The sequence below is a fragment of the Maylandia zebra genome, linkage group LG20, assembly GCF_041146795.1.
Source record: "Maylandia zebra isolate NMK-2024a linkage group LG20, Mzebra_GT3a, whole genome shotgun sequence".
Classification (NCBI taxonomy): domain Eukaryota; kingdom Metazoa; phylum Chordata; class Actinopteri; order Cichliformes; family Cichlidae; genus Maylandia; species Maylandia zebra.
In genome coordinates, this window is record NC_135186.1 from 10879493 (window position 1) to 10904914 (window position 25422).

At 40.7% G+C, this 25422-nt stretch overlaps 1 protein-coding gene across 2 annotated transcripts in view; it reads right to left on the bottom strand.

Annotated features, from left to right (window-relative positions):
* Nucleotides 1-25422, bottom strand: part of prex1 (phosphatidylinositol-3,4,5-trisphosphate-dependent Rac exchange factor 1) — a 78425-nt gene that overhangs the window by 20698 nt on the left and 32305 nt on the right. For both annotated transcript variants that reach the window (XM_004572731.5, XM_004572732.5), the window contains exons 10-22: nt 21530-21677; nt 16568-16668; nt 14804-14907; nt 13780-13829; nt 11862-11937; nt 11106-11178; nt 8092-8237; nt 6164-6256; nt 4225-4373; nt 4047-4132; nt 2422-2561; nt 1062-1206; nt 127-299 (exon numbers count right to left, since the gene is read on the bottom strand). In XM_004572731.5, the coding sequence (XP_004572788.3) occupies nt 127-299; nt 1062-1206; nt 2422-2561; nt 4047-4132; nt 4225-4373; nt 6164-6256; nt 8092-8237; nt 11106-11178; nt 11862-11937; nt 13780-13829; nt 14804-14907; nt 16568-16668; nt 21530-21677 (1484 nt within the window). The remainder of the gene's footprint in view (nt 1-126; nt 300-1061; nt 1207-2421; nt 2562-4046; nt 4133-4224; nt 4374-6163; nt 6257-8091; nt 8238-11105; nt 11179-11861; nt 11938-13779; nt 13830-14803; nt 14908-16567; nt 16669-21529; nt 21678-25422) is intronic.

The window sequence follows — 25422 nt, forward strand, 5'->3', positions numbered from 1 at the left end:
ACAAAATATTAAGCTGACTTTACTGTTTGAAACTTAAGCAATATTTAGCATGACTATCCACCAGTCTAACGATAAATGCATATGTAGGCTTTAGCTGAACAAACTTCTCATCTTGACAAAACTCACTTTCGCAGTGAGGCTGAAGCAGCCTTTGGGTTCCACTGTCTTCTCCAGGACGTGGCTCTTGATGCCAGCAGTGCTCACATATTCATACACCACGCCATGCTCCAAGTGGACGTTATCAACTGTCAGACTGACCAGAGGCAGATCACACAGGGAGAGTCTGCCCAGCTTGCAGTCTGTGGATCACAGATTTCAATTAAATACTTGACATACATTCAAAGTAAATAACCAACTAAAATACAAAAACCGAAAAAAATCAAATGATATGTGCATGTTTAAAAAAAACTCAAATCACTTCAAAATCATGAAAAAAAAAATGTAGTGCGTATAAAAATCTCTGAGGAAAAAACACAATATCATTTTAAGTCATTTTAGTAACGACACATGTAAAGGTACACAGTGTGCTGCACATCTGTCAAGTGTGCTTACCCTGCCAGCACTGTGGGAAAATTGGCCACTAAGTGTACACTGAATATTACTTAATGGCGTCCTATGACTGTAGCGTGCGGAAGTGTCATTTTCAAACTGCGAATTTTCTATATCCAGAGCAAATTACCTACTGCTGAAGCCACTTTTAGCGGCATGATGAATATGACCCAAGTCAGAAGCCAAATGAAAAAAACAAAAAACAAAAAAGCATTGTAGACGGAACATAATGTTTTGATGTAATGTTTTTGGCAGGGTCACATGTTTTTAGCATGAAGCCTGCAATCAATCTGGATTCACACACAAGGCAAAAAGCTGCCAAAGCAGCACTAATTTCGCTCAGATACATTTTGCTGACTGAAATGAAACTAGCTGACATGAGCGGAAAAACCGCAAAGGAATTGGGGATTGAAAGCTTCATACAGAAATCAAAGACATACTGCGACACTGATAAAACTTTAAATCCAAGCAAAACAAAAGACTGCAAACAATTTCACAGCAACACGTTTCACCTGTTCCATTGGTGCTTTTGTCCTCTTCGTGGTCAGAGCCATTCTCCACTGGGTAAGGCTTGAAAGGGCTGTCCTCCTCCTCATCTGCACCCCTCTCTCTTTGTAGCTCTTCCACATCCTCGAATGCTCGATACACCCAGTGACACTGTGGGAAGAAGATTAAAGCTCAAAAAAATCAGTCGCCGGGGCGCCTGCTGTCTGGGCCCCCTCTCTCTCACCAGTTCATCTAGACAGACCCATCCGATATTAGTTTTACCAGCCGTCAGCATGGCTGCAGTGTTTGGTAGACTATTTGTTGGAATTTTAATGTGGATGAGAACATGATGAAAAACAGAAACATCAACATCAAGCTGTGTAAATATGAGAGGGCTTTAGACACGTATTTTAGAGGGAAGAAGCTAAAGTATGGATAGAGAAGCTTTTACCCTGACAATGCAATAAAGACTGATTCCACCTAAATGAACAATGCAATGCACTCAACCACCGACAACAAACTGGTTAAATGATCAGCTAAATAAAATAAGACAAAACAAAACATCGTATGGAGGACACCTTGCTCTGCTCTGTCTGCAGCCTTTTGAAATACTGCCTGGAGACATGAGTAGCTTCTGCAGGAATGTCAAAACAACCAAAGAGGAGTTTGTCGTTTTGACATTGGCCATCTAGTATTCAGTATAAACACTTGTTATTTAGTCATGGCTCAGTTTGAAAAAAAAACAACAACCCCAAAACAATTCACTAATGTTACTTTAATAAAGAATTTAACTCATGCAGTTTTGGCAGTGGGGCTGAATGAACACTGTGGATACTGTTTCACTCCAGGCAGGAGTGTATTTTGAGTTATATAACCTGTAGCGACATAGTGACAGCTTGTAATTCACTTTGGATCTCACTAAGAAACCTACCATTCCAGCCAAAAATGCAGATGAAATGAGCAAACAGTCAACTAATGCAAATGCTGTTTTTCTGAACCATCTCAGGAATGTCTGGCTGACCTCTATTCTTTGGGCTGTTAGCTTGTCAAATGTGGTTTTTATTGAGCTTTCCCCCATTAGTAAATGATCTGACATATTAACTTCCAAAACTACCACTGACACTATTCATGCTGTCTTGTGGCATTACTTGGTTTACTGTCTGCTAAATAAAGCGCTCAGGGATTTCCCTTACAGTTAGAGCCATAACAACACACAAGGACTGTAAAACCTCACAGAACACCATGCACCGTACTGAGCAGGATGATGTGGTTTGTTGGGATTTAACTTTCAATTATAATATGGGCTAAATAGAAGAGACTTAACGCTAGAAAACCTGCTCTAACGTTACAGAATAGTTTGTTTTTTGTTGGCCTATGTTAGCTCACCGCTTGGAGAGGTTCCTGGTGAGTGCGCTGGGCTGTGAAATGCTCCAGGACCTCTTGGTAGTCGCTGTGATTGACACTGTTGCCATTGACTTTCAGGACGACCTGGCCCGGCTGAAGACCAGACGCTGCTGCCTCCCAGCCTGTAATATTTCCACACAGGATCATGAGTTCGCACAAAGGCAAAAACCATTTACAACACCACACATAAACTGGGAAACATCTTCTTCAGGATGACTGAATTAAGCATAACATAGTGAACTCATTAAAAAAAAGTAACTTTTGGATTCAATTCCCATAGTTCTCAACAAAACATTTCCTCTATTGTTTCTACAATACAGGAAAATGGGAAATCACTCTGTGGAGTGCTATAACATGCTGTCTCAAGCTACTAATGGCTTTACAGCCTGGAAGTCCAATCAACACCTCGATTAACCTTCCTGCCCAATCTAAAAATACCAGTGATGGCATCATTTCCACCCAGGGTGCCAGCAGTAACCACATTAAGGAGACTACTTGACCCATGAATGAAAATCTCCCAGAGAAAGTCATTTAAAAACAATGGGGTAAAAAATACTAGCCACTGAATTCAAATGAAACATACGTCATACTGAGTCCTAAGTAATTGAGGATGTTAGGAAAGTGAGAAAAGGAACATGTAGGGAAGAAGGAGGTGGGTTTAAGAGGGAGAGAAAGTGGAGGAAAGACAATAAAACCAAGGGACCAAATTTCTTGGCTGGTCTTTTTTTATTAGGGTGCATGTGTGTATCCTCGCCTTACTGCTGCTAGGTTACAAATTGGGATTCATCCCTCATTTAACTTCTAAACACACTGCTGATTTTTCTATTTAGAGACCGACAAACAGGCTGTATAGTAAGGAGGTCTTAAAGAAAAGTAGGAGAAACGAAAAGGGGAAACAGAAGTAGCTGTCTTTTCAGTTACCCATTACAGTTTTAGCTGTGATCACAGAACATTGTGTGTGTTTGAAAAGTAGTTTGCTCTATTAAGGGTTTGAACCCTGACCGTGGGCTGTCTGGCTGACAGGTGGCCATAAAAACCTAATAGAGGCTCACTAAGAGCAGAATGTAACAGGTGGTTAGAGGCTAGGGTTACCTCATCTTTCCTTTGAATTCCCTCGGAATTATTTGTCTTTCTGACACCGTAAACACTTTTAATGCATTTACTGGCACTGGTGCAGAAATAACAAGGTCAACATCTTACAAATCTGTTCACGGATCTCCACTGTTGGCTCATAAGCAAAATATGGGTCACTTATAACTACATTCAAGAAATAATAATTTAACTACACTTCCCCGGGAGCTGTAAAGTGCTCAACTGATTATTTTTCCATTACACGTACAAAGCCATGGTCTTATTTTACCTTTAAATACAAAACTGCACACTATTTCTGCCATTTCGCCATGTGACAGAAACCAGATATTAACGATACAGCAACGCTGTTATAAATTACATTTTGTAGCCTACTTATTAAACTCTGGTACCGTGCTTTCGTCCTACGTGTTATTCTCTGAGTGTTCATGAGAGAAGGAGTAATAATGAAATTCTTCTGCTATCTCTGAAAAAAATGCATATTTCTGCTGATTGTTGTGGCTACAGAAGTCAGTTACCTTTCCTTACAGCGTGGACATGAGGAGGAACAGAGCCACTCAGTCTGAAGGAGAGACTGTCTGGGTTGTCAGGGATTTTTACGATCCTGGAAAAAAAGAAAAAGAAAATACCAATCAGACCAGTGCGGTCTATATGAGTGGACATTGTGTATTTCAGCACATATGCATGAGCCCTCACTCCTTGGCCTTGGTGCCAACCAGCAGCCGCAGGGAGCGTCGTATGCAGAAGGACTGGCTAATCATGGTTTCAACCTCCGAGAAAGGCCTGAGGAAAAGCAGGTCCTCGTTGATGGTGTAGATCTTCCTGCCCACCTGCAGGCCAGCCATCTGCACGGACAGACGGACAGACAGGAGACAGAATGTGGTTATTTATAGGTGGCAGCTTGCTTCAGCCTGAACCCCCTCCCAAAGGCAACATCCGCACAGTAAGAGTTTCAGGTCGGGGGACTGCAATTCAATTTAAAATTACGAGCAAGTACCGGAGTGAGACAGAGACTGTGTACAATTCCCCTGTCTAACGTGAATTACTCACAATCAAGTGCTGGTATATGATAATGTGCCTCCAAGGAGCAAAGAAGAAAACAAACAAACAAGCGATAAGACGAAAAGCATTGTTTGCTGCTCCAAATTCCCACAGCCTGTTCTGTCTTGTCGTGTATTTTCCAGCATTTGACTGAAGTTGTATGCAGTGAGTGCGTATAAAGATTGGCCACTGGATATGATAAAAATGCATGATTGCTAGACCTGAGTGTCATGCCTGCTTTGTGTTAGATTTGCACGCACTTCCAGACTGAAGGGCGTCACTTTATAATTTTTTTCCTAATGTTGCCAGTTGCTCTGCCTGCGACCTCTGATGCTTTGTCGGATCTTGCCAGATTCCTTTAGCTAATATACAATCTCTTCAGTCAAGGCGCGTTGCAGCTGCACAAACCAGTATACCTGCTCCCAAAGAAACAAACATTTTCAAGCTTTTCAGTCGGATTTCAGCTTCTGATATCTGTTTACAAATGACAGACACACAGCAAATCAGCCTGCAGCATGCATTTAAATGCAGTCATCTTCAGTCACGTTGTGAGAAGAATACAGCCTCTGTGCACTCACTGTGTGAGTCCAGTGTCCTGGGCAAAGATCCGGTGGGATGGCCTTGGTTAAGCCAGGCCTCGACTCTGTTTGAAGGCCCAGCGTGGATGTAGGAACGACTGGGAGGAGCCAGAGCTATTTGAATGCAGAGGGGTGCATGTATATGTGTGTGTGATTACACAGCATGGGTGCCAGTCTGCACGTGACTTTCTATAATAGTATCATATAGTGAAAGAGCTCAGTGTGTGAGTGTGTGCCTCTCAGCCCTTTTCAGAGCCCCATGGGAATCAGCTGAGCTTCATTCACTGCGCTGGCACACGGGCTGTGTCACAACTAGCAATCCTCGCCCCACTGTGGGGGGTGGAGGGCACGGGGGAATGAATAATAGAGTGAGAGGGGGTTCGAAATTAAGGAAAAAAGGAGTAATAAGGAACAGAGAAGCAAAGGTTTAGTGTGGTAGTTGGGCAGTGCATAAAAATGAAGATTATCGAGAGCTGCAGAGCAGCACAGGGGCACGGGAGAAATGAGGATACAAATGTGGAAATAGTGGGGAGCATGACAGTTATAGTCAGGCTGTGGAGGAAAAACAACCAGGGCACCATCATGTGTGTTCATGACAACATTGCAACGATTAACAGTATACAGGCTGGGCTGTGAGACGGACAGGCCAGAAGTAAAGTATGTCACCTGTCTAAGGCGAGTAAGAGGACATAAAAAGAGGATGAATGATCAATAAGACAGGAAAACATTGGCTCGTCCATCTTGTATTATAGCCATTGAGCTGTCACTGTAATTCCCCTCCCCATCATCAGTGAAGGCTGACACAATGGCACGGACGGGACAAATACCAATATGGAAGCTGCTCCCTCCTAAACATAAAAATATATCTGCAAATGGCTCTGCAGCCAATCAGAGCAGAGTTCTCAAAAAAGGGAGAGAGACAGAGTGACAGCAGCCGTCCAGAGAGTAGACAGCCATTACCTAGTGGAACTGACACCCCGAGGCTGGAAGAAGTGTGTGTGTGTGTGTGTGTTTACCTCAGCGTGTGAGCCCCTGGTGACAGATTTCACAACGATGGCCTTGTTCTTCTCCTCAATCTCAAAGCCGTAGCCTTCCTCCTCGGGGTGAATCTAGCACAGAGAAAATCGACTAATTACTTCCACATTTTCACCGCTGACTGTCAGGCTTAAAATGTCTTGAACTGATTTAGTATCACAAGTAAGCAAACAGGAAAATAATTTTAGATGCACACATATTCATCATCTTTCTGTCTCCCTTGGTTCTGCTGCTGTAATTCTGTGCAACTGTAGGCTCTGGCTATAAAACGGCAACTTGTCTTCATGGCAGTGACCTGGTTTGTCTGAGAAATCACTGAAGCTTTAAAGAAAAAAAAAAAGGTGATTTACGGCACTTTTTCTGGGTGGTCTCACATGAAAACTATTCACACATAATCACAGTTTCATTAGCCATTTGTGACTTTCATTCCGTCTCAGGTGCCTTTGCCTGATGTTGCTCTCTGTTCTCCATATTGTATTCCCACTTGGGGTTGAGGCTTAAAGTTAAACGCTGTCGTCGCCAAACACATTAGCGGCGTCCATTAGTTAAGCTGCTGGGGCCATCTTCCTGCTGCACAGTCCTGATAAGATGGGGATCTCTGCTGTTATATCAGAGGAGATGACCGTGGAAAATAAAGAGTTCCTGCACTTCACTTCAATAATAGGCATTGGGGGGGATTAGTTCCGCTAATCAAGGAAAAGGGCCTTTTCCACTTCTTGTGGAAAGCCAGATGGCGTGCCTACTTCTCACTATGATATGAAAAGGGATGCTGATGATGCTTCTAGGTTTCCCTGAAGATAATGGACTCAAATAAACAGTTGACTTTCTGTGTGAGTTTGTGGAAACCCCCGAACACTTGACCCAGTGTTGTGCAGACTGACTTTTACTGTATGTGTAAAAAAATATTATATGCTTTTATTGTAGGATAATGATATTAACAGGAGTCACGCCACAGATGTGATTGGAAGTGAAAACCTAAGTGACCCAATATCTGGGCAGTTAGTGCACATACCATATTCCCCTAAGCAGCCCCTCCTCTTTCTACAAAGAATATTTAATAGTGTCAAACTGGACGCTCAGTTCTGGAGTGATTATGGACATGTTTGCTGCAAATTACACCTTATAAGAGTTAAAACTAAGTTACTGTTTATTTGAATCTTACCTTTTTCTGCTGCTAAAAAAAGAAATGGCTACACAATGTTGACTGACGCATCTTAAAAGGTCTTTAAAGCAGATCAAGCACTAAAGAAGGAAAAGGTCTTGTCCTGCTTTTAACCGCACTACAGTCATCAATCATCAGCTCACATTTTCAAATGTATTTCAAGAATATTCATCGGCTGCCGTTCTCACAGTTATCTTTTGTATCAGCAGCAGCGCAACAGAGATTCATCCCGGCCGATACAGCTGATTACATTACAATTATATAACACTCAGATGCATAGTGATCAGAGCGATTTCAAATGTGCTTGCTGTCATCAAAGCTACTCGGGCTGTGTATAGTGGTGTTAATAAAAGTTAGATGTGGAGATCAGAAGAAGGCACACAGGTATATATGTATGCAGGGTTCTACAGTCAAAATGCATGTTTATGCCCGACAGCGTAACAGGATAACTTGAAAAACCTTGTTTTTGTTATTTTTGCATCAGTCTACAGTACAGTGGCTCATTGTTTCCCATCATGCTTTTGTTTTGTCTTTGGGGTGGTTAATGCTGTGCAAGGTAATCAAAACATCTTTGTGCCATGTTTATAGCATCGGAATGATGTTCGCAAACCTTTTAATTATTAGCACATTTTTCTCGGGGGAAAATGATGATGCTAGAAGTGGTTTTTTTCCCAGATTCTGGCAATATCTGTGTATCCATGTATAGATGTGGGAGAATGTGAAAGTGTGTATATGAGTGTTGCTCACCACAAGGGATTTGACTAAGATGTTTTCAATGAGTTTGAAGTCATTTCGCTGGAGCTGCTTGCTCTTGGTGCCGGTCCCCTCAGTTTCCTCGTCCGCGTAGAAACGGAAGAACTGGGACTCGTCTTTAAACTCGCTCTTCTCCAAAACTGAAGTAAATGTTTTTTTAAAAACACAAGAATGTGGTAAATGTGTGCAGAATGCAGCCACAGGAGATAACAAAGAGAAATAGCAGAATGTCACAGTATCGGTCTTGCAAGATCAGTGAAAAGTAAAAGAGCAGAAAGATTAAAAAAAGGCTTTTTTTAAATAAAGCTTTGACCCAACTTCCAAAAAAAAAAAATCTAGAAAGATACATGTGTTTATAGAAGCTTTCATCTTTGGGAGTCTTCTACACAAACAAGCTAACAGTTAATTAGCTCATTAGCTGAAGATTTTAGTGAGAGCATCTGGAGCAAGACCACATCTGGACTGCAGCCAACACAAGTCTTCCAAACCAAGGTTGGGAAGACTCTCAGGAGGACACAAGAAATTGTGTGTGTGTGTGTGTGTGTGTGTGTGTGCGTGCGTGCGTGCGTGCGTGTGTGTGTGTGTGTGTGTGTGTGTCTGTAAATCCCACCGATGTACTGAGGTTCACTTCAACACATGGGGCACTGCAAACAGGTGAGAACCATATTATGGTCGCTTTGTCCAATCACAGTAATTGTGAAGAAAATACCTAAAACTTTTCTTTTTCAGTGTTTTGAAAGATCTCCCTTTATTTTTATTTTGTTACAGGCCTGAGGCAACAGAATTAAAGGGAGAGGCTAACTTATTCTGTCTCAATAATTATGCAGTACTAACAGCAGTTAAGTCATTAAGCTGAAGCCCAAGTGCACATCAGTAAGCACGGCTACAATTACAGGACACACACTATTGTACCGTACAGTATGTCTTTTAACTGCATTGCCTTGCCGCAGCTTTTTGAAGTTTGCACTAAAAAGTCACGATGCGTTCTGTCACGTCTGTTTCCAGAGAAACAGACCAAAGAAAAAGTCCATCTGGTTTGCGTCTTAGGAGGATTTGGAATTTGTGACATGAGGCACAAACATTTCCCTGACACAAAAAATGCATCCGAGGATGTTACCTAATCTGCCGTGTCTGTGCAGATGCATGACTCTCTGAGGCCACTGTAAAATGAGGCTTGTACGGGCAACACCAAGGGCCAAAGGTACCCAGCTGCTCAGAGATTTGATGAGCAACAAAAGTGTTCACAAACTCATTACACACACACACACACACAGAGGTCACACCTACTCACACTGGCCTTGCACCAACTAAAACGAAGCACAAATGTGAGTTATTTCCTCTGACTCACATAGGCTGTGGCCATATAAGACTTTTACTCCTATTCAGCTGGTGGGGGAGTGCCGCTATGGAAACTGTCACACATAATGCATGCACAGTTACTCACACACTGCTAAATCATCATTTAAACACCCTGAACTGACAACATTATCTAACAATCAACATCAATTTTTTAAGGATCTTTGGAACAGAGTTTTTAAAAACTGATTTTTGTGAATCTACAATGCACTGATGCAGGAATTTGAGAAAACATGCCATGATACATGATAAAGCACTTTCAGCACAGTATTCTTTTGCTTTATCTGGGTACAGCCGCACCTTTAAATGCAAAGTGTTGATATAAAGTGCAAAATGGATTTCCACAAGACAATTTGCTCTAGAGGCGATAAAGATAAATGATCAAACAATAATTTTTATGGCTTCAGTATTGATTTATGGATCTGTACTTGCTGCAGATTGAGTTGTGGTGGGAGGGAAACGTGTGGTCATGTAAATTATTATCGGCCTCTGTAAGTTACAATACTTGCAGGTGTCCATGACGGTGAGCTTAATTATATTAACTTTGCTACCCATTATCATCCCACGGATGAAGTGTTTTACAACCTTGTAACCGTCAAACAGAGACACGAATGAAGAAGGTGAGGATAGTTTAAAAAATGGAGAGAGACAAAAAGAAGAGGAGTTCAAAAGGAACCGGGATCAAGAGCAGCAGATGTGCTGACTAAGAACTAAAGAGAGTGACTTGTGAAGCGCGGTGGGCAGACAGGCTGAGAAGAGAGAGTTCCTCACCCCGAAGAAGGGCAGAGTAAAAGGAGAACAGGTGACAACTTCAAACAGATGGTAGTGAAAGCTGGTGCAAGCTAAGCAAGCAAAAAAACAAAAGTCACGCTATAGTCACTTTTTACAGATGGCAGATGCAGGACTGAAAAAAATAATCCTGTATATATTTATGCACATTATAATGTAGATATACTGCACATGAGACTCCAGAGATGTTGTTAAATTGTCTTAAAGAGACTTTGATAAGGATTCAAAACTTTAACATTTAAATTAATCTGCAGGTCTCCCCGATTAGAGTGCGTCCAAGTATTATAATCTTGCATACTTCTCTATATCCTTCAGGAAACCAGGAAGTGCTGTTAACTTGTCACTTCTTCAGCCTTTCCACACTACTTCTTTTAAGTGCTTCCCACTTTACCCAAAATACATGTGTCCGCTGACGACAGATTCAATTTTATGCATTAAACAGCGTTCACGGTTCAGTGGAGTGACCCAGACAGCCATGTAGCAAAGCCAAACAACTCTGGTTAGGCTACACTCCTAAAACTGTTTATGTTCAACATGCTGGGCTGGGACCAAAGCAGCTCCAACTACAATGTGGTGAGTGAGGTTTTAAAAATTTAGACTGGGTATACAAGTTTAGGATGCCCCCTTTTTTAAGCCTATGATGGCATGCAAGAGAGAGTGGCCAATACAACATTTTTGTGGGGTTGAGAGAAGGGGAAAGATGATGTAATCGAAAAGCACAGAAAGACCGGGGAGAGAATAAGAACTGAAGAGAAAGTGCCACAAACACAACACTATTCAAATTTAAGCCAAAGCTGTGGGGAATCGAAACAATATGAATGATTAGAATCTGTCAAAAGTGCTTGAGAGTGAGTTTAACTGACCATGGTGCATGAAGCCGCTGTTACAGAGCCCCACTCCCAGCGTCACGGCATCCTCTCGGTTCGAGCAGTCTCCCTGGGAAACCAAGTCAATGACGCACACAGGGTCATTCACAATGCCTGTTTACACCTGCTCATATGCAGCATGCTGCTTCAATTTGTGACATTAAAAACTGTACAATTTAATCAGCACAGGTTAATATCTATGTGTCTAAGAACAAGTGAGAGGGAGAGATTAGGACACTACTGGGTTACTTGTCCCTCAGTTTCAGTAAAGACAGTAGAAAATGTTAAAACTGCATTCAAACCGTACCTATAATAAAAGGCAACTTTTTCAAAATTATAATGATAACTCTAAATTTCTGAATTCTAATGTTTCATTAAAAAGTGCTTTTAGCTAGAAAACACATGCTACATCATCCTGAAGGTCTGGACTGAGACAAGGGTGCACATTTACATTTTGGAGGAAACTCAGGATGGTAGCATTGACAGTACATGTTTATGTGACAGTCACAAAAGTCTAAAAAGTGAAAATCCACCTTTTACCCAAATGCAACCCTAAAATTAATACATTTTTGAGCCACTAGTTTCATTTCACTGTTCAATTTCAATGCATTGTGGTTGTTTTACACAACAACCACAATGCACTGCAGCAATTCATTCATTTACAGTAATGAGAGACATCATTACTCAATGCACCCTTGGTGGCTTCTGTGGATTCACGTGAGTGTGCATCGGTGTAATATTTTCTTATTTTACCTGTGAGAGTAGCCAGTCCACCAGTTTGCTAGCAGGCACTACTGATTTAAAGGTTTTCAGATGGTGGTCTCTGTCCCTATAAGGAGCAACAAAAGATTGAATTAGATCAGCTTTATTGTTCAGTGCAAACTTTAATAAAAAAACAAAAAGAAACAGAGTTACAAGTGTCGCAAAACCTCTTTGTGGTTAGCTGCTTTAACACCTAGCTGTGCATGCTATCTCATTGGTGTTTGGTGTTACTATTCAGATGCATCGCTTAGCTTATGCTGAACTCAGCTAGTGGTCAGTTATGCTGAAGTCATCTGCATGAGATTCGGTCATTAACTTGGGAATTCATCTTTTGTTCTTCCTTTTTTTGACGTCAAGCTGATCAGTCCCTGGTTTCACAGTACAGACCGTGAGATAAGCACCGTGCACTTGCTGTCCCTTTAACTTCTCACTCTGTAAGCTTACGATTTGAGAACAACCACAGCTCGCTCAGCCACAATCCACCAGCCTGCTCGACAAGTAAAACGTAAAACAGGAAATGCTACAGAGGATGTGTTTTTCGACGTGCAATTTCTCGGTTGTGCGAGTTGTATCACAGAAATAGACTGTGATACATATGCCACTAACAGCCATACTCAGTATACTATATTCAGAATAAACAAGCGCCGTATATATTAAATGATGATGTGGGCACAAATGACACTGCTGACAACGCAGTGAAACAACCGTGAAAGTGGATAACTTCCCAGTATCGTTTTATGATCAGCGACTTTCTGTTTTAACAACATAATATACCCATGACATCATCGATGTTAATTCTATTAGTTTAATGTGCATTTTATCATGTAGTTACTTTTTTCCAAGGCATTCTATCATTAGGAAATCATTGGAGGCTCTGTCACCAGACAAAGTTTAATAAAACAGTGGCACGGTTTTATGATTATTTATTATTCATAAATGCAACACATCCATCACTCAGACATTTTAATTAATGGTGTCTGCTTACAATTAAAAACAAACAAATAAATAAATAAATAAATAAAAAGCAAGGCCATCTTACATAATAAGTGCCTGGCAGGCAGAAGGATTGCCTTTGTATGTTAATAGGATTTGTCCCCAGACCAAAGGCTCTTTGTTTGCACCAATGGCAACTCCGGCCACTTCAATCAGCGGGTGAGTGATGGAGGGAAAGATAGAGAGATGAGCAGGGAATAGTATGAAAGGAGGGACAGGAGCAGAGAGAGAATGTGTGTACAGTGTGTGTCCTTGAGGGCTTATCACACAGGAACATTGTGAGTTTCCCATGGTTCCTGTTTCTGTTTAAATTTAGATTTTTGTAAAGTGAGATAACTCTATGCCACCTTATGGGATTATTTTAGGATTAGTATGTAATTAGTAGGTAAACCATAATTTAAATGACCCTAGTTTAGCTACATATGTACATTAACATATAGTGAGGCTAACAAAGTGTGTGTTTATGTGTATGTATATACTACACACTGTAGTAATTAGTTTTCTAAGTAGGTGCACTCAGCGGTAAAGTGACTGTGTGAGCATTTGTGTATGAAATAGAGAGTTCAACGCTCAATACTGTAAAGATAAAGAGACAAATGCTCACAGTAAGTGGCTCTCCTTAATCCTCTAAAAGCATGCTTATATAAGCCTCCAGCCATGAAAAACTGAATCCTGAAAGCATAAACCTACAGCAGCTCACGGCTGGCTTGGACTCCAGTTTGGAAGGGAAAAGGGTTTGAGGGTTGTCATTCCTGGCAGGGATACCATTTGTTCAGTCATCACAGAAAGGGTGACTCGGGGCGAATGTGAACCCTTCATGAATATGCATGTTTGCACCTGGAGAGCAGGGATGTTAAGAGCGGAGAATAAAGAATGAAGAAGGAGAAAGAAAAGAGGGAGAAGGGCAGGTACTTACTTGATGATAGGTGTGTGGAGGCTGTGAAGCCGGCAGTAAAGCCTGACGCCCTGTAGCGATAGAAAAATGGAGCTGCTGACTCATAGATCATACACGCCTTGGGTAAACAGGTATGAACATGGCTTCAGAACAACTGAAAAGAGCTACCCTAAGGCTATGAATTAAGGAAAAAAAATTTTTTTGTTTTTTTATATCAAACCCTGACAACAGTCAGGTCTGAGAACAAATGGAGACCAAAAAAAGGTTCATCGTTTTTGTCAAGTTGAGCTTCTGCCTCACTCGTCTATGAGAGATGTGAGATTGTATCTGGAGCGTATCTAAAACTGTAAAATGTCCAAATTATATTGTATAAAGTTTGTCAAAGGTGGACAGTTTTGGAGGAACAATATATTTTTTAATGGAACAACAGCCAACTGCACCATACGGCAGGATCCACATGTGATGAGAGGATCGAGCTGTAATGATAGTAGATGAAAGCGGCAGAAAGAAAATAAAAGCTGATTTTTTTCTCAATTTCTGGAAGAAGATAGTGGGTCTGAATTGTATTTTTTAAGCTTTAGCATGACAGTGCAAGAATCATTTAGAGTTTTTATCAATCCGTCCATCCGTCTTCTTTTGCTTATCCAGCTCAGGGTCACAAGAAGCATGGAACGCCCTGAAGAGACATACAACCATTCTTGCTCACATTCAGACCTACTGCCAATTCAGGACGACCAATTAACCTAACCCTTGCATGTTTTTGGACTGTGGGAGGAAGCTGAAATAGAGAAGGAGAACCCATGAAAACATGCAAAAGCATGTGAGGAAAGAAATGTTAGCTGACTTTTGCTGTGCTGTTGGGTATGAAAGTGAAGAAATCTGCAGAGGCAGACCCTTTAAACAAGTCAATGAATTCTTATTTTACCTCAAAGTTAATATAAAGCCATTGCAAACATTTACAGCTCATTCGTTACAACTGTCGTTATCCTGATGCTCTTTGTTCTGTCGCACCAATGAAAAGATCCAGAAGCAGAACTCTCGTTACCTTCGACATGATGTCCTCCATCTCACTGCGGGCCTTGTAGGTTCCATCGTCATAACGAAAACGGTACATCACCTGCTCATTCTTGAACTGGTGTTTGTCTGACACTAAAACAAGAGCAAAAGAAGGAACCGTCACCTCAGCTCTGCTCCAGGCTGAATATCAGATGATTTAGAGTTTGTAACATAGGTGTTTTTTGTGAAATGTGGAACATCAAAGCCAAAGAAAACTCTCTGCTTTACATATTCCCTTTGCGAATATCTACTCTTCAAAAATGGACTTAAGGTTATGGACATATATGCTACTGATTTTCAACTGTAACTGGATGACATATCTAATACAATGCCAGTGTTAATATTGCTGTATTCACACATAATAGGCTGAAGAGGTTTACCAGTTATGATGAGCTAGTGATGCACTGCGGCAACAAATTTACTGCAACACTGCTTTTTGACATTGGAATAGAGACCTTTAAGATTTTAATATTGATGTGCCACTTTTTGATGCATCTGTTGATAGTATTGCTATAATTACAGAAAAAAGGTAAGAGGCAAGAACTATATTTCCTGGGGGCATTGGGTGGAGTGATATAAATGACGTTAACAGCAGACAAATACCAGTCCCAAAAAAACGTCCCAGCTTGCACTAATAAAAAAAGTTCCAGAATGACTTATTTAGAATTAATCCAATACGGAAAATGGAAAAATGACTGACACACAGAAACAGACGATAGTCACAAAGCTAACCGTGAAATCTGCCAATGAGAGGCAGTTTGGTTCCACCACAACAAGCTGGCATTGAATCAAACAAGCTGCTGGTTTTCTCAGTCTAGACTTAAAATACCCTCATAAAACCAAAGGAATGCACCACCAAATCAGTCATTGTAAAGTGTTGTGGGATTCAAAGTACATAAAATGATGGCTGAATTATTGTGGAGGGAAAAAGAAGATCTCAAAATTGCTCAAATTCAGGTGTAAACTGGAGGATGGAAGTGCCTCAAACCAACCATGTACATCTAATTGGATAAGAACTGTAAAATACATGGATTTACTTTTACTCCTGTGGTCTCCCAATCTGTTACATTGCCTCTCTCTGATTTCTTTTCACTGGATAACTGTGACACCTACATTTTGCCTGCAGGGCTCAAACCTCTTCAATTTACCCACAAAGCCTCACAGCTGTTCCATAGAGCCCAGCATGTCATCATTGTGTCTCTCTATGGTTATATGGTAAATGTGAGGGAGGATTTCTTGGGATTTTTCACAGGTATTAAAGAATATGAACACTAGGTCTCAGCAGATTTCTCCTGAGAGTGTGGCATGTAGAAATACTTACAGTGGCCTGCACTTACATACAAGAGCCCTGTCAGCAACAGCAGCAGTTGTGTTCATACACACTCTCTATAATAGTGTCTGTCCAAGTGAGTGTGAGTATTTTGTTTCATTTCTAAATGTATAATTCATGTAAGTAAACCTATGAGTGTCCCTCGGGCAAGAGACAATACCAGACAATAATTTCAGATCGTTGTGGGACAACCATAAAACACAGAGGATTTGTGAGTTATATGAATGAGTCAACCAATTACAGAAAGAGAGTGAGAATCAGAGAAAAGGAGCCATTAGAAACAGGCCTGAAGACAGAGAAGGACCAAACAGGGGGAAAAATGACGAGGAGAGCTACAGAGCTCTAAAATGCAAACGTTATAGAGGATTAGAAGATGACAGAGGAGTAAAGAGTTGGAGAAATAACTACATTAATTTGTCTCACCATGATGGATGATGCCATTTTCAAGTAAGGCTTGTCCCAGGTTGACTCCTTCTTCAGGTTTACTGATCTCTCCGCTCTCTATGAGCCATGACACGAATTCACTGAGGACACAAGACAAAAATGGAGAGATATCTATGACTGCTGTTCATAGCTAAAGTACTTAAACAACCATGTCAGTTAAGAAACTCTGAAAAGCATTGGCTGATTTGGTCATAATGGTGCCAAAACTTTTATATATTTAACTTAAAAGGCAGATTTCATTACAGTTCGGTCTGGAGTGAAAAGTGGCATTTTTGGTTTGATAAAATTTATTTTGAATGTGAATGTACGGAGCGCGAATGACTACACAGATCAATACTGAGTTAATGCAACAACCTGAAGTTTAGTTACTGACATCATTAGTCATGTTAAATCCTACAAAGAGGTTAGGTCGTGTCTGAGGAAGTGATTTTTCAAACTAATATTGTGTCTGTATGTAAGCAAGCACTGCCTTATATTGCAGATTGTGGCTCTAACAGCTAAATGTGGCTAATGTACATGCTAATCATTGCTAGTTAGCAGAGCTAATACAGCGTTCTACCTTTAAATAATTTTTTAAACCCTATTTAACTGCAAGAAAAGCAGTTTATAATGTTTGTTTTTCTGCACTCTATTCCACTGATATAAGTATTGTTGTTAGGCCATGTGTCTTATACCAGAGCCATCTTTTTTTCTAGTATGCTCACACCATACAGCTAGCGAAATATATCCTAGCTACAGAACAGCTTCACTGTCATATGACACTCTTATGCAATCTAGTATGTTCATACTATGGTAAGGCTTTTTAAGGATAAAATGTATTGCAGTTTGTTTTAGGATTTTTTTGTTGGTTTTTGTTTGGGGGGGGGGGGGGGGGGTCCTTTAAACTAGAGCAAAGTTATAAATGGCACAAATTCCACAAAAATGAATAGTTTATCTTTTCCTCCAGATATCCCTCACAGCTGCTTGAATACAAGCATTAACCATTCAAATGTAAGCACTTCTAAGCTCTGCTCACTTGTCTTCACACCCAGTGTGCGCAGAACAAATGTTTGAAGGAGAAAATTACATTCTCCCCTTCTTTGCCTTTCATGCTGCTGAGTGAAATCGCTTGCCCAGATAATGACGAACCGTGAACTGGAGAGAGCTGGTGCATGTTTGTGTCCGTGCATGTTCATTAATTCTGGGATTGAGCACGCCAGCATGGTAATAATTCTGAAAGCTGTATGTGTGAAATCTGTCCTTATGTGTGGATTTGCTTCCAGGCAGTCATGCAATGGATTTATTAGCCTAGTGTATGAGAAGAATGTGTAAATGTCAAGCGCATAATGTGTGCATGTGTATGTATGAAGTCAACACATAACCATATGCTCACATTGTATGCATGATTATATAGAAATCTTTGAAGAGAAAAGAGCATGCCAAGTGAGTGCTCTAACATGTAGAGCTGTATATGTGCATGAGCAAGTCCCGAGTTTCCTTTTCTCCCTCAAACTGAGAATAAAACATGATTTCATGATTGTAATATTTGTGAGTGTGTGTTCATTGTCTCCATTTATGTTCTTTGGCTGTTAAGTGACAATGACAGGGGACTCAAGTGAATGGGACACTAGGTATGGGTATGTGGGTGTTATGTAAGAGTCAGGTTAATTTTGGGACACAGAGCTGTTATGGGAATGAACACAAAGATATACAGAGTAATACAGTAAAATTTAAGAAACCAACAGATTTTACTTCTAAATGCACACTAACAACACCTCATCAAGATTTTAAAAAATGTAATTTTCCAAACTTTTGTGTTTTGTTTTGTTTGAGACTTTTTTCCTGAAAACATCATTCATAATCTATTCCATTTGCATGACACTGTGGGTCAGAACCTTTGACCTTTTACTTGAGTTTAAAATTTTGTGGCTTTTATGACGCCACATGCTTAATTAAATCTTGCCTAGAGTTAACATGCATTGTGAAAATGACACACAGGTTAGTTTTACACCCAACAGAAGCAGAGGCAAAGAACCATAAAAGCCTGTAAATTCTACAAGACATAAATAGAAAGACATAAAAAAGACAGCTGGATTTTCTGTGTTTTTGTGCATTGCATTAGTACAGAGTGTATAATATAAAGTATACTGCACCAGAGCCTGAAAATATATTTTACCACATAAATGTCCATTACAGATGTAGTGTTTTACACCTTAAAAATGTATTGTTATGGAGCTACTATTAGCAAATCTTCTATCAATAAATATTGTTTCAAAATCATATAGTTATTGTTACAAATATACATTGGACAACCTTGTTAAGCCTGTTTGGCCGCATCTCTTTAAACTTAAATTTGGGTGTTTTCAGTTTCATCCACAGATGCGTTTAATCAAGCACCTACTGATGCGGTCTGTCTTCACCAACACTTGTTTTTTTTTTTAAAGAGTCATTTTAAAAAGCTCACTGAATCTAATCGTGGTCTGATTTGAGTGCCTACAACTTCCAAACATGCAAAAAGAAGTCTTATTGAATAAAAGTCTCCTCTTGTTTACTTAATTTATGAACTCAGTAAATAGTTTCCTAATAAGTATATGATCTCAACTGCTAATTTCAGATCTGATCATTATGCCCATCCATTCATTACCTTGCACTTCATTTTCATCATTTCATCATCATTTTCAGAGTGACAGAGGAGCGGGGCCAATACCAGCTACGATAGGGGGAGAAGTAGGGTACACCTGGACAGTTCAGCAGTGTGTCGCAGGGCTAACAAAAAGAGACAGACAACCATTCACACCTATGGGCAATTAGAATTGCCAATTAACCTAACCCCACTAACTGCATGTCTTTGGACTGTGAAGAATCCACAGTACCCGGACAGAACCCATATAAACAGCTCTAGCCAGATGGTGGATTCAAACCCAGGACCTTCTTGCTGTGAGGCAATGTGTCCATGTGTCGCCCATTAGGACTGAAAATTACGGTTTCATCAGAGTCAATAAGGCAGTATATAAGACATGTCTTCCGCATAATTTAGTAAATTGTTTTGCTGGTTTCAAAACAGCACAATGGCTAAAACTTTACATATAGCCAGTGGTGCCATCCCAACCCCCCTTTAACCATGCCCTCGCACAAAGACTAGTGGAGCAGAAGCAGATTGGAATGGAGCTGAACACTTGAGGTGCTCTTCCTAGCCAGAGGTCTTATAATGGAAAGATGGGCACAACCAAAATTAAGCTAGTAAGGGGAAAAAAAAAAAGTGTTAACACCGGCAATTTTCCACAACAGTGACTTGATGGAATTAGGCTATCAACACAACAGAGTCCTATCAAACCGGAGTCAGCATCTCCGTTTAATGCAATAAGCACTAAATCTATGACCGTTGCTAATTTCATCAGAAAAATAAATGCAAAGATGATCTGATATCGTCGTGTTGGTGTGGTTCCCAGATCATCATGAAAATGTTGTTCCAGGATCAACATTGCAAGTGACCAATCACATTGTTCTGATGTTATTCTTTTGCGCGCCAAGCCATTGTGCATTTATGAAATTCCAATGTTGCAAGGACAATATCAGTTCTGCTTATCGTTTATTAAAGGGTTACGGTTAGGGTCAGGGTCCGCTGATCGGCGGACAGAAGCGGTTTCTCACAGCTTAAGTACAGTTTTTTGTTTTACGGCAGTTTTTCCCGAAGTCGCAAAAGTATGACATCACAACATTCTGATTGGTCACTTGCAATGCTGATCCTGGAACAACATTTAGTATGATGATCTGGGAACAACACCAACACGACGATATCAGATCGCGTGGTTGCACTTACTGGCAGGAAATGAACGAGTGATAAAGTGAGGAAAGGGGGAGATGGTAGAATGATATGACAGTGAGTGTAAAGAGATGAGAGAGTAAGAAATTTAAAAATGCATTTATGGGGGCGGGCAAAAGCAGAAACACTCAAATTGGAAAACGATCGAAAGCTACTGTTCTGATAGTGACCTGAACTGAAAGTATTTGGTGATGAATCATTGCCTTCCAGAGAAGATGATAAAAAGGGAATATGCTCTGACTATGAAAGCTTACACACACACACACACAAACTTGCACAGATACGGACACATAGTATGGCAAACTATAATTCCTAGCAGAAACAGAAACTGATTTGAAAACATGGAAGAGTTAACTTGACTCTAATAAACACCACTGCATATTTTTAAAGTCTTATGAATTCACTTCTGGGCACCATCACTGGTGTGATTCCTCTGTTATCGTCCACTACATTTACTCATGCATAAAAAATACATTTTTAAAAACACTTTTGCGTGAGGTACGCATTTTATAATCTCTGATATACTGAGAGGCCGCTTTGGCAGTGTTGCAGACGTTAATGCTTGCTCCCTGATTTCTCTTTACAAGAGCGGCCATCAGTCTCCATTGTAAGCGTTGCCTAGTTTTTATGTTTTGTTTCCCCGAGATGGTGCCAGAAAGAATTTTAATTGCTGCTCAGGATCTCACAAAAACTGATGTGCATGCAGAGGAAACGAGGGAAGTAGAAGCAAGTCTCTTATTTTCTTCTCACTGCACGGAGACATCAAGGGGACATAAAGTGGAATGGCCTGTTGAAGCAGCTAAAGGCCCTTTGCTAATGAAAGTCTCTGTGTCAGTGTGTGCTCAATGATATGGCGTGAGGTGGGGTGGTGGGTGGGGGGGGGTAGGCAGCAACGTGGCCCTTTCTATAACCCATGAGAGCAGACTGTGAGGGGGGCTCATTACAGTCAAGGGGATGCATGGATAAAGCAGTTTAGGCATTTTGCCAGGACTTGGGGAGACTGGATACCAGCGCCTTTGAAAGCCTGCTGATCTTACGTAAGAACAATTTGTAAAGACCCTCATGTGAACAGCGTGGCACTGCAGTCACATTCTTGAAACCTACAGAGACCCCCATACTCAGGAAGCCAAGAAACTCACTTTCCCATGAAGCACTTGGGCACAATGCTGAGCTTCTTTCTCCTGTCCTTAATCAGGTGTCGACTCTTGGTCATCATCATGTGGTAGAGCTTCTCGCCCTTTTCTGCAATCATCACATAGGCATCCCGCTCCATTCCCAGTTTGAGACCTAAAAACAACAAAAAACAAACATGAAGCAAGTTAGAGCTGCGAGGATTCACTGTATTTAATACAAGGACCTTCGACAGAGTAAGACTATGAAAAAATTTGGGAGCAGAAATCAATGAACAAACAAGATTTCAGCCAAGAAAAATATAGCCGAACCACTACAGGACAGACTTGCACTGCACAGCTATCTACATAAAAGCAAAGAGGCAAAAACACGTCACGGTGCTGCTAGCCTGGACTGCGTGTTTGCAGTCTGTTGTTGTACAGATGGAATGAAGCCATGCCGGCTTGGGTCTGCCACAAACCCAGATGTTAATCTCCCCTAGACGAGCTGTTTTAGAGTAAGTCAAGTTCAAGAGGTCAGCGTGATCTTGATCTCGTTCCTGTGTCCGTTTGTTAAACATTATTCCTTTATTATAAAGCGGAATAAAGCATTGTTAGGCCTGCCACTCCAGTCTTCAGTGAGTATACCGTTTGTGCTGCTTAAAGTTGTTCAGGGCCTTGATGAACTTCTGGACAGCAAAGTGAGACTTTTGGACTCAAGCAACTCGACTCTGCTCCAACTGTGACTCCCTAATCTGCTGGACTCTACGGAGAGGCACATCAGGCTCCCAAACTGCAAAGTGCTATATTTCAAAAGCGACACACATGGGGCACCACTACAGTTCACTGGGTAAAATGTAATGATCAACATTTTACCTTTTTACTATATCTTTTGCTATTTTAAAACGTTTTACAGCAGCTTTTGTACTAAAATATTACCAAGTGTATTAGCAATTAATTTTTTCTGCTAATTCTCTCAAATAATTCATTTTATTACCTCAGCCAAGAGGGTTATGTTTGCGTTGTGTGTCATTCATCAAAATGAATTCAGATCAAACTTTGTAAGGGTGTAGAGCGGGGTCATGTTTACAATCCGTTCAAATTTAGCTTACACCCATCAAGGTCTTCAAGGTCAACTTAATGATTTATTGGTCGAAAATTGCCTTTTAAAAGTCTTATAACTTAAAAACTATGATTCTCACATGTGTCGTGTGTATTATCAACATATGGAAAGTACCATATAGATGTTTAAAATATGTGTCACATTTGAGACCTCACTTCTTCTTCAAGGTCAATAGTTTGATCTGCTAATGTGCTAGTAATGCTATATAGATATAAAACTATGCATTTTCTGACTGCAATGATTTGCATTGACAACGTATAGTCATATAGGGAGTGATTCTTTTTTTCGTGTTACTTTGTACTTGTTTTCAAGGTCTAATGAGGTCACACTTTCATAAAATGTCCTTTCTTTAAAACTGTGCTTAAAATATCACTAACTTTGTTTATACTGGCAACATTTAGGAAATGATACTGGTATGTGGGGATTCAAAATATCGTGTCACATTCGACCTCTGACCTCACTTTTGTTTTTCCATTTTTTTATGCCTTGTGCCCAAGTATACTTTATATTATATATTTTCAGCATTATTAATACTTTATAGATATCTGTGGTGTTCGGGATAAACTATGCAATGATGCTGAAAACTTATACCCTTTAAAATGCATTATTCAAGTCAAACCATTTAAAAAGGCAGGAACTTGAGTGATGGTGTAGGATTGTGACCCACTGAAAAGAGGGGAGGTGTGGCGAACAATGCAAAAAGTTGCACAGCTTATTCTAGAATCCAATTTTCTCCTTTGATTCTTCGGAGATCTCCACTGGCTGTGATGGAGGTGGGGTTATATTACATTTGGCAGCAGCTGGAGTAGACTTAAACAATGAGTGTCATTGAACAACAGACGGGACCTGTCCAGCGGAGACGCCCCCCCCCCCCCCAGATTCTGCTCCAGCTGTCAGAGCTTGTCTTGTACTACTCCTCATCTTCCCATGCTCACTGGCACGAGATAAAACCCTATCACGGTATCCGACGTCCGTTTTCTCTTAAACTTCCACAAAAACACTGATACGAGAACACCGCTTCCAGCTGGCAGTTGTTGAACAATGAAAGTCCTTTTGGGGGGTTGGGGGGCTTTAAAGGGAGTCATATGTCTAACACGGTAAAGGACTGGAGCAAAAAAGGAGAAAAAAAAGCTACAACAAGTAAGCCATGTCAAGAAAACTAATAATGCATGCAGGGAGAGATGTGAAAAGGATCGCTGCCAGGATTTATTACAGTAAAACATGCTGCTGTCTAGACGGGTAAAGAGCTTGGAAGAAAGGTAAGCACAGTGAAAGCAGAGTGTACAGCAGTGAGGGTAACAGAAGGGGAGAGAGTAGGGAAAATTGGGAACTGTGACTGATCTGGCATCTGTTCGCCTCAGGTCGATTTCCGCCGGGTTGAAACTCAACACCACAGGCTGCAGCACACTCCTTCATACTCGTTCCTTTTCTGAAACCCTTTCATCACAGAATCGGATGCCGATAACGTCAAACTCTGCTCCAAATCCTTCAATGGGGTCCGAAATCGCAGATGTAAGTTTAAAAAACAACTAAGGTTAAATTGAGTAATTGTCCTCCGTTAAACAGCAGACACAGCTAAATCTTCATTCATTTGGATTCAGCCAAATCATTGTCCGACTGCTTTTGGGGTTTAGCCATCAACATTATCAGGTGGCCCGTTTTGTGTCCCAGCAAAACCAGTCAAAGCCTTTTACACCGTCTAATTCGGCGAACATAACAGAGACAGATGGCTGGAGCTGAACAGGTGGGGACACATTTGGAGGCAAAAGAGTCAGAAGTTGAAAGGAAACAAGATGATCGCTTTTCATTGCTAATTACGAAATGAGTGGAAGTGGTGCTGGGGTTTCTATTTTCTATTAATGAATGAACACTAAGTGCATTTGACTCTCTGCACATTAATGCAAATATGTGCCACGATCACTTCCTCGTGACACTTTAAGGGTTGCCAAAAATGCATATCAAAAGTTTTACCACAGTAAAAATAGATGCAGATTCATTAAAACACACTTGTTTCACAGAACTGTTTCACTTTCTTTGAAAAGTGAAAGCTTTTCTATTTTAAGCATTTGACCAGGATGCCTTTTTTATCCTCTTTGTCAATGAAGATGTTTTTGTTGACAGTAAATGCTCTGATTTGCCAAATGTGCCACTGTCACTAATTTCTCTTTCTTCCTCTCGCAGCTTCTACCACAAGGGTCAACCAGGTAACCTCCCAAATGTCATGTCACCTAAGCCTCTGTTTTACAAACAAAGGCAGGCAGCTCATTCAAGGTGGGACATGGCTGCGGGATGTGAACATCGTATCCAGGTCAGAAGCACATCCACAGTCATTAGTGGGTGCCAGCTGAGGTGCTTTGATAGTTTGGGTATATAGAGTGACGCCGACATGTAGGGCAGCTTACCAGCCAGCAGCAGAAGCTGCCAAACAGGATGGTTACAGCTAAAAATCAGGAAAAGCAAAAGCCAAAACAAGCTCCCACACAGAGACTTCAAAGTATCGGGCATGCTATTGAACTGACAAACGATTCCTAGAGCATTCAGAAAAAACACGTGTCTAACAAAAGTGATAACTGCATTCCACTAAAAACAGTCATGGTACTGGACAAGCTGAATCTTTGATCCTGCATACTGGAATGTATTAAGTAACATTAACTCCACCTGTGTATTTCCGATTTACATCTATTCTTGGAATGAAAGTAAAGAATGCGGCATGAAAGATAACGAGTAAAAGAAAAACGGAATCTTGCAGATCAAGAAAAGCAAGACTTTCAGCTTGTGACTGAGAGCAGAAGGCAATACA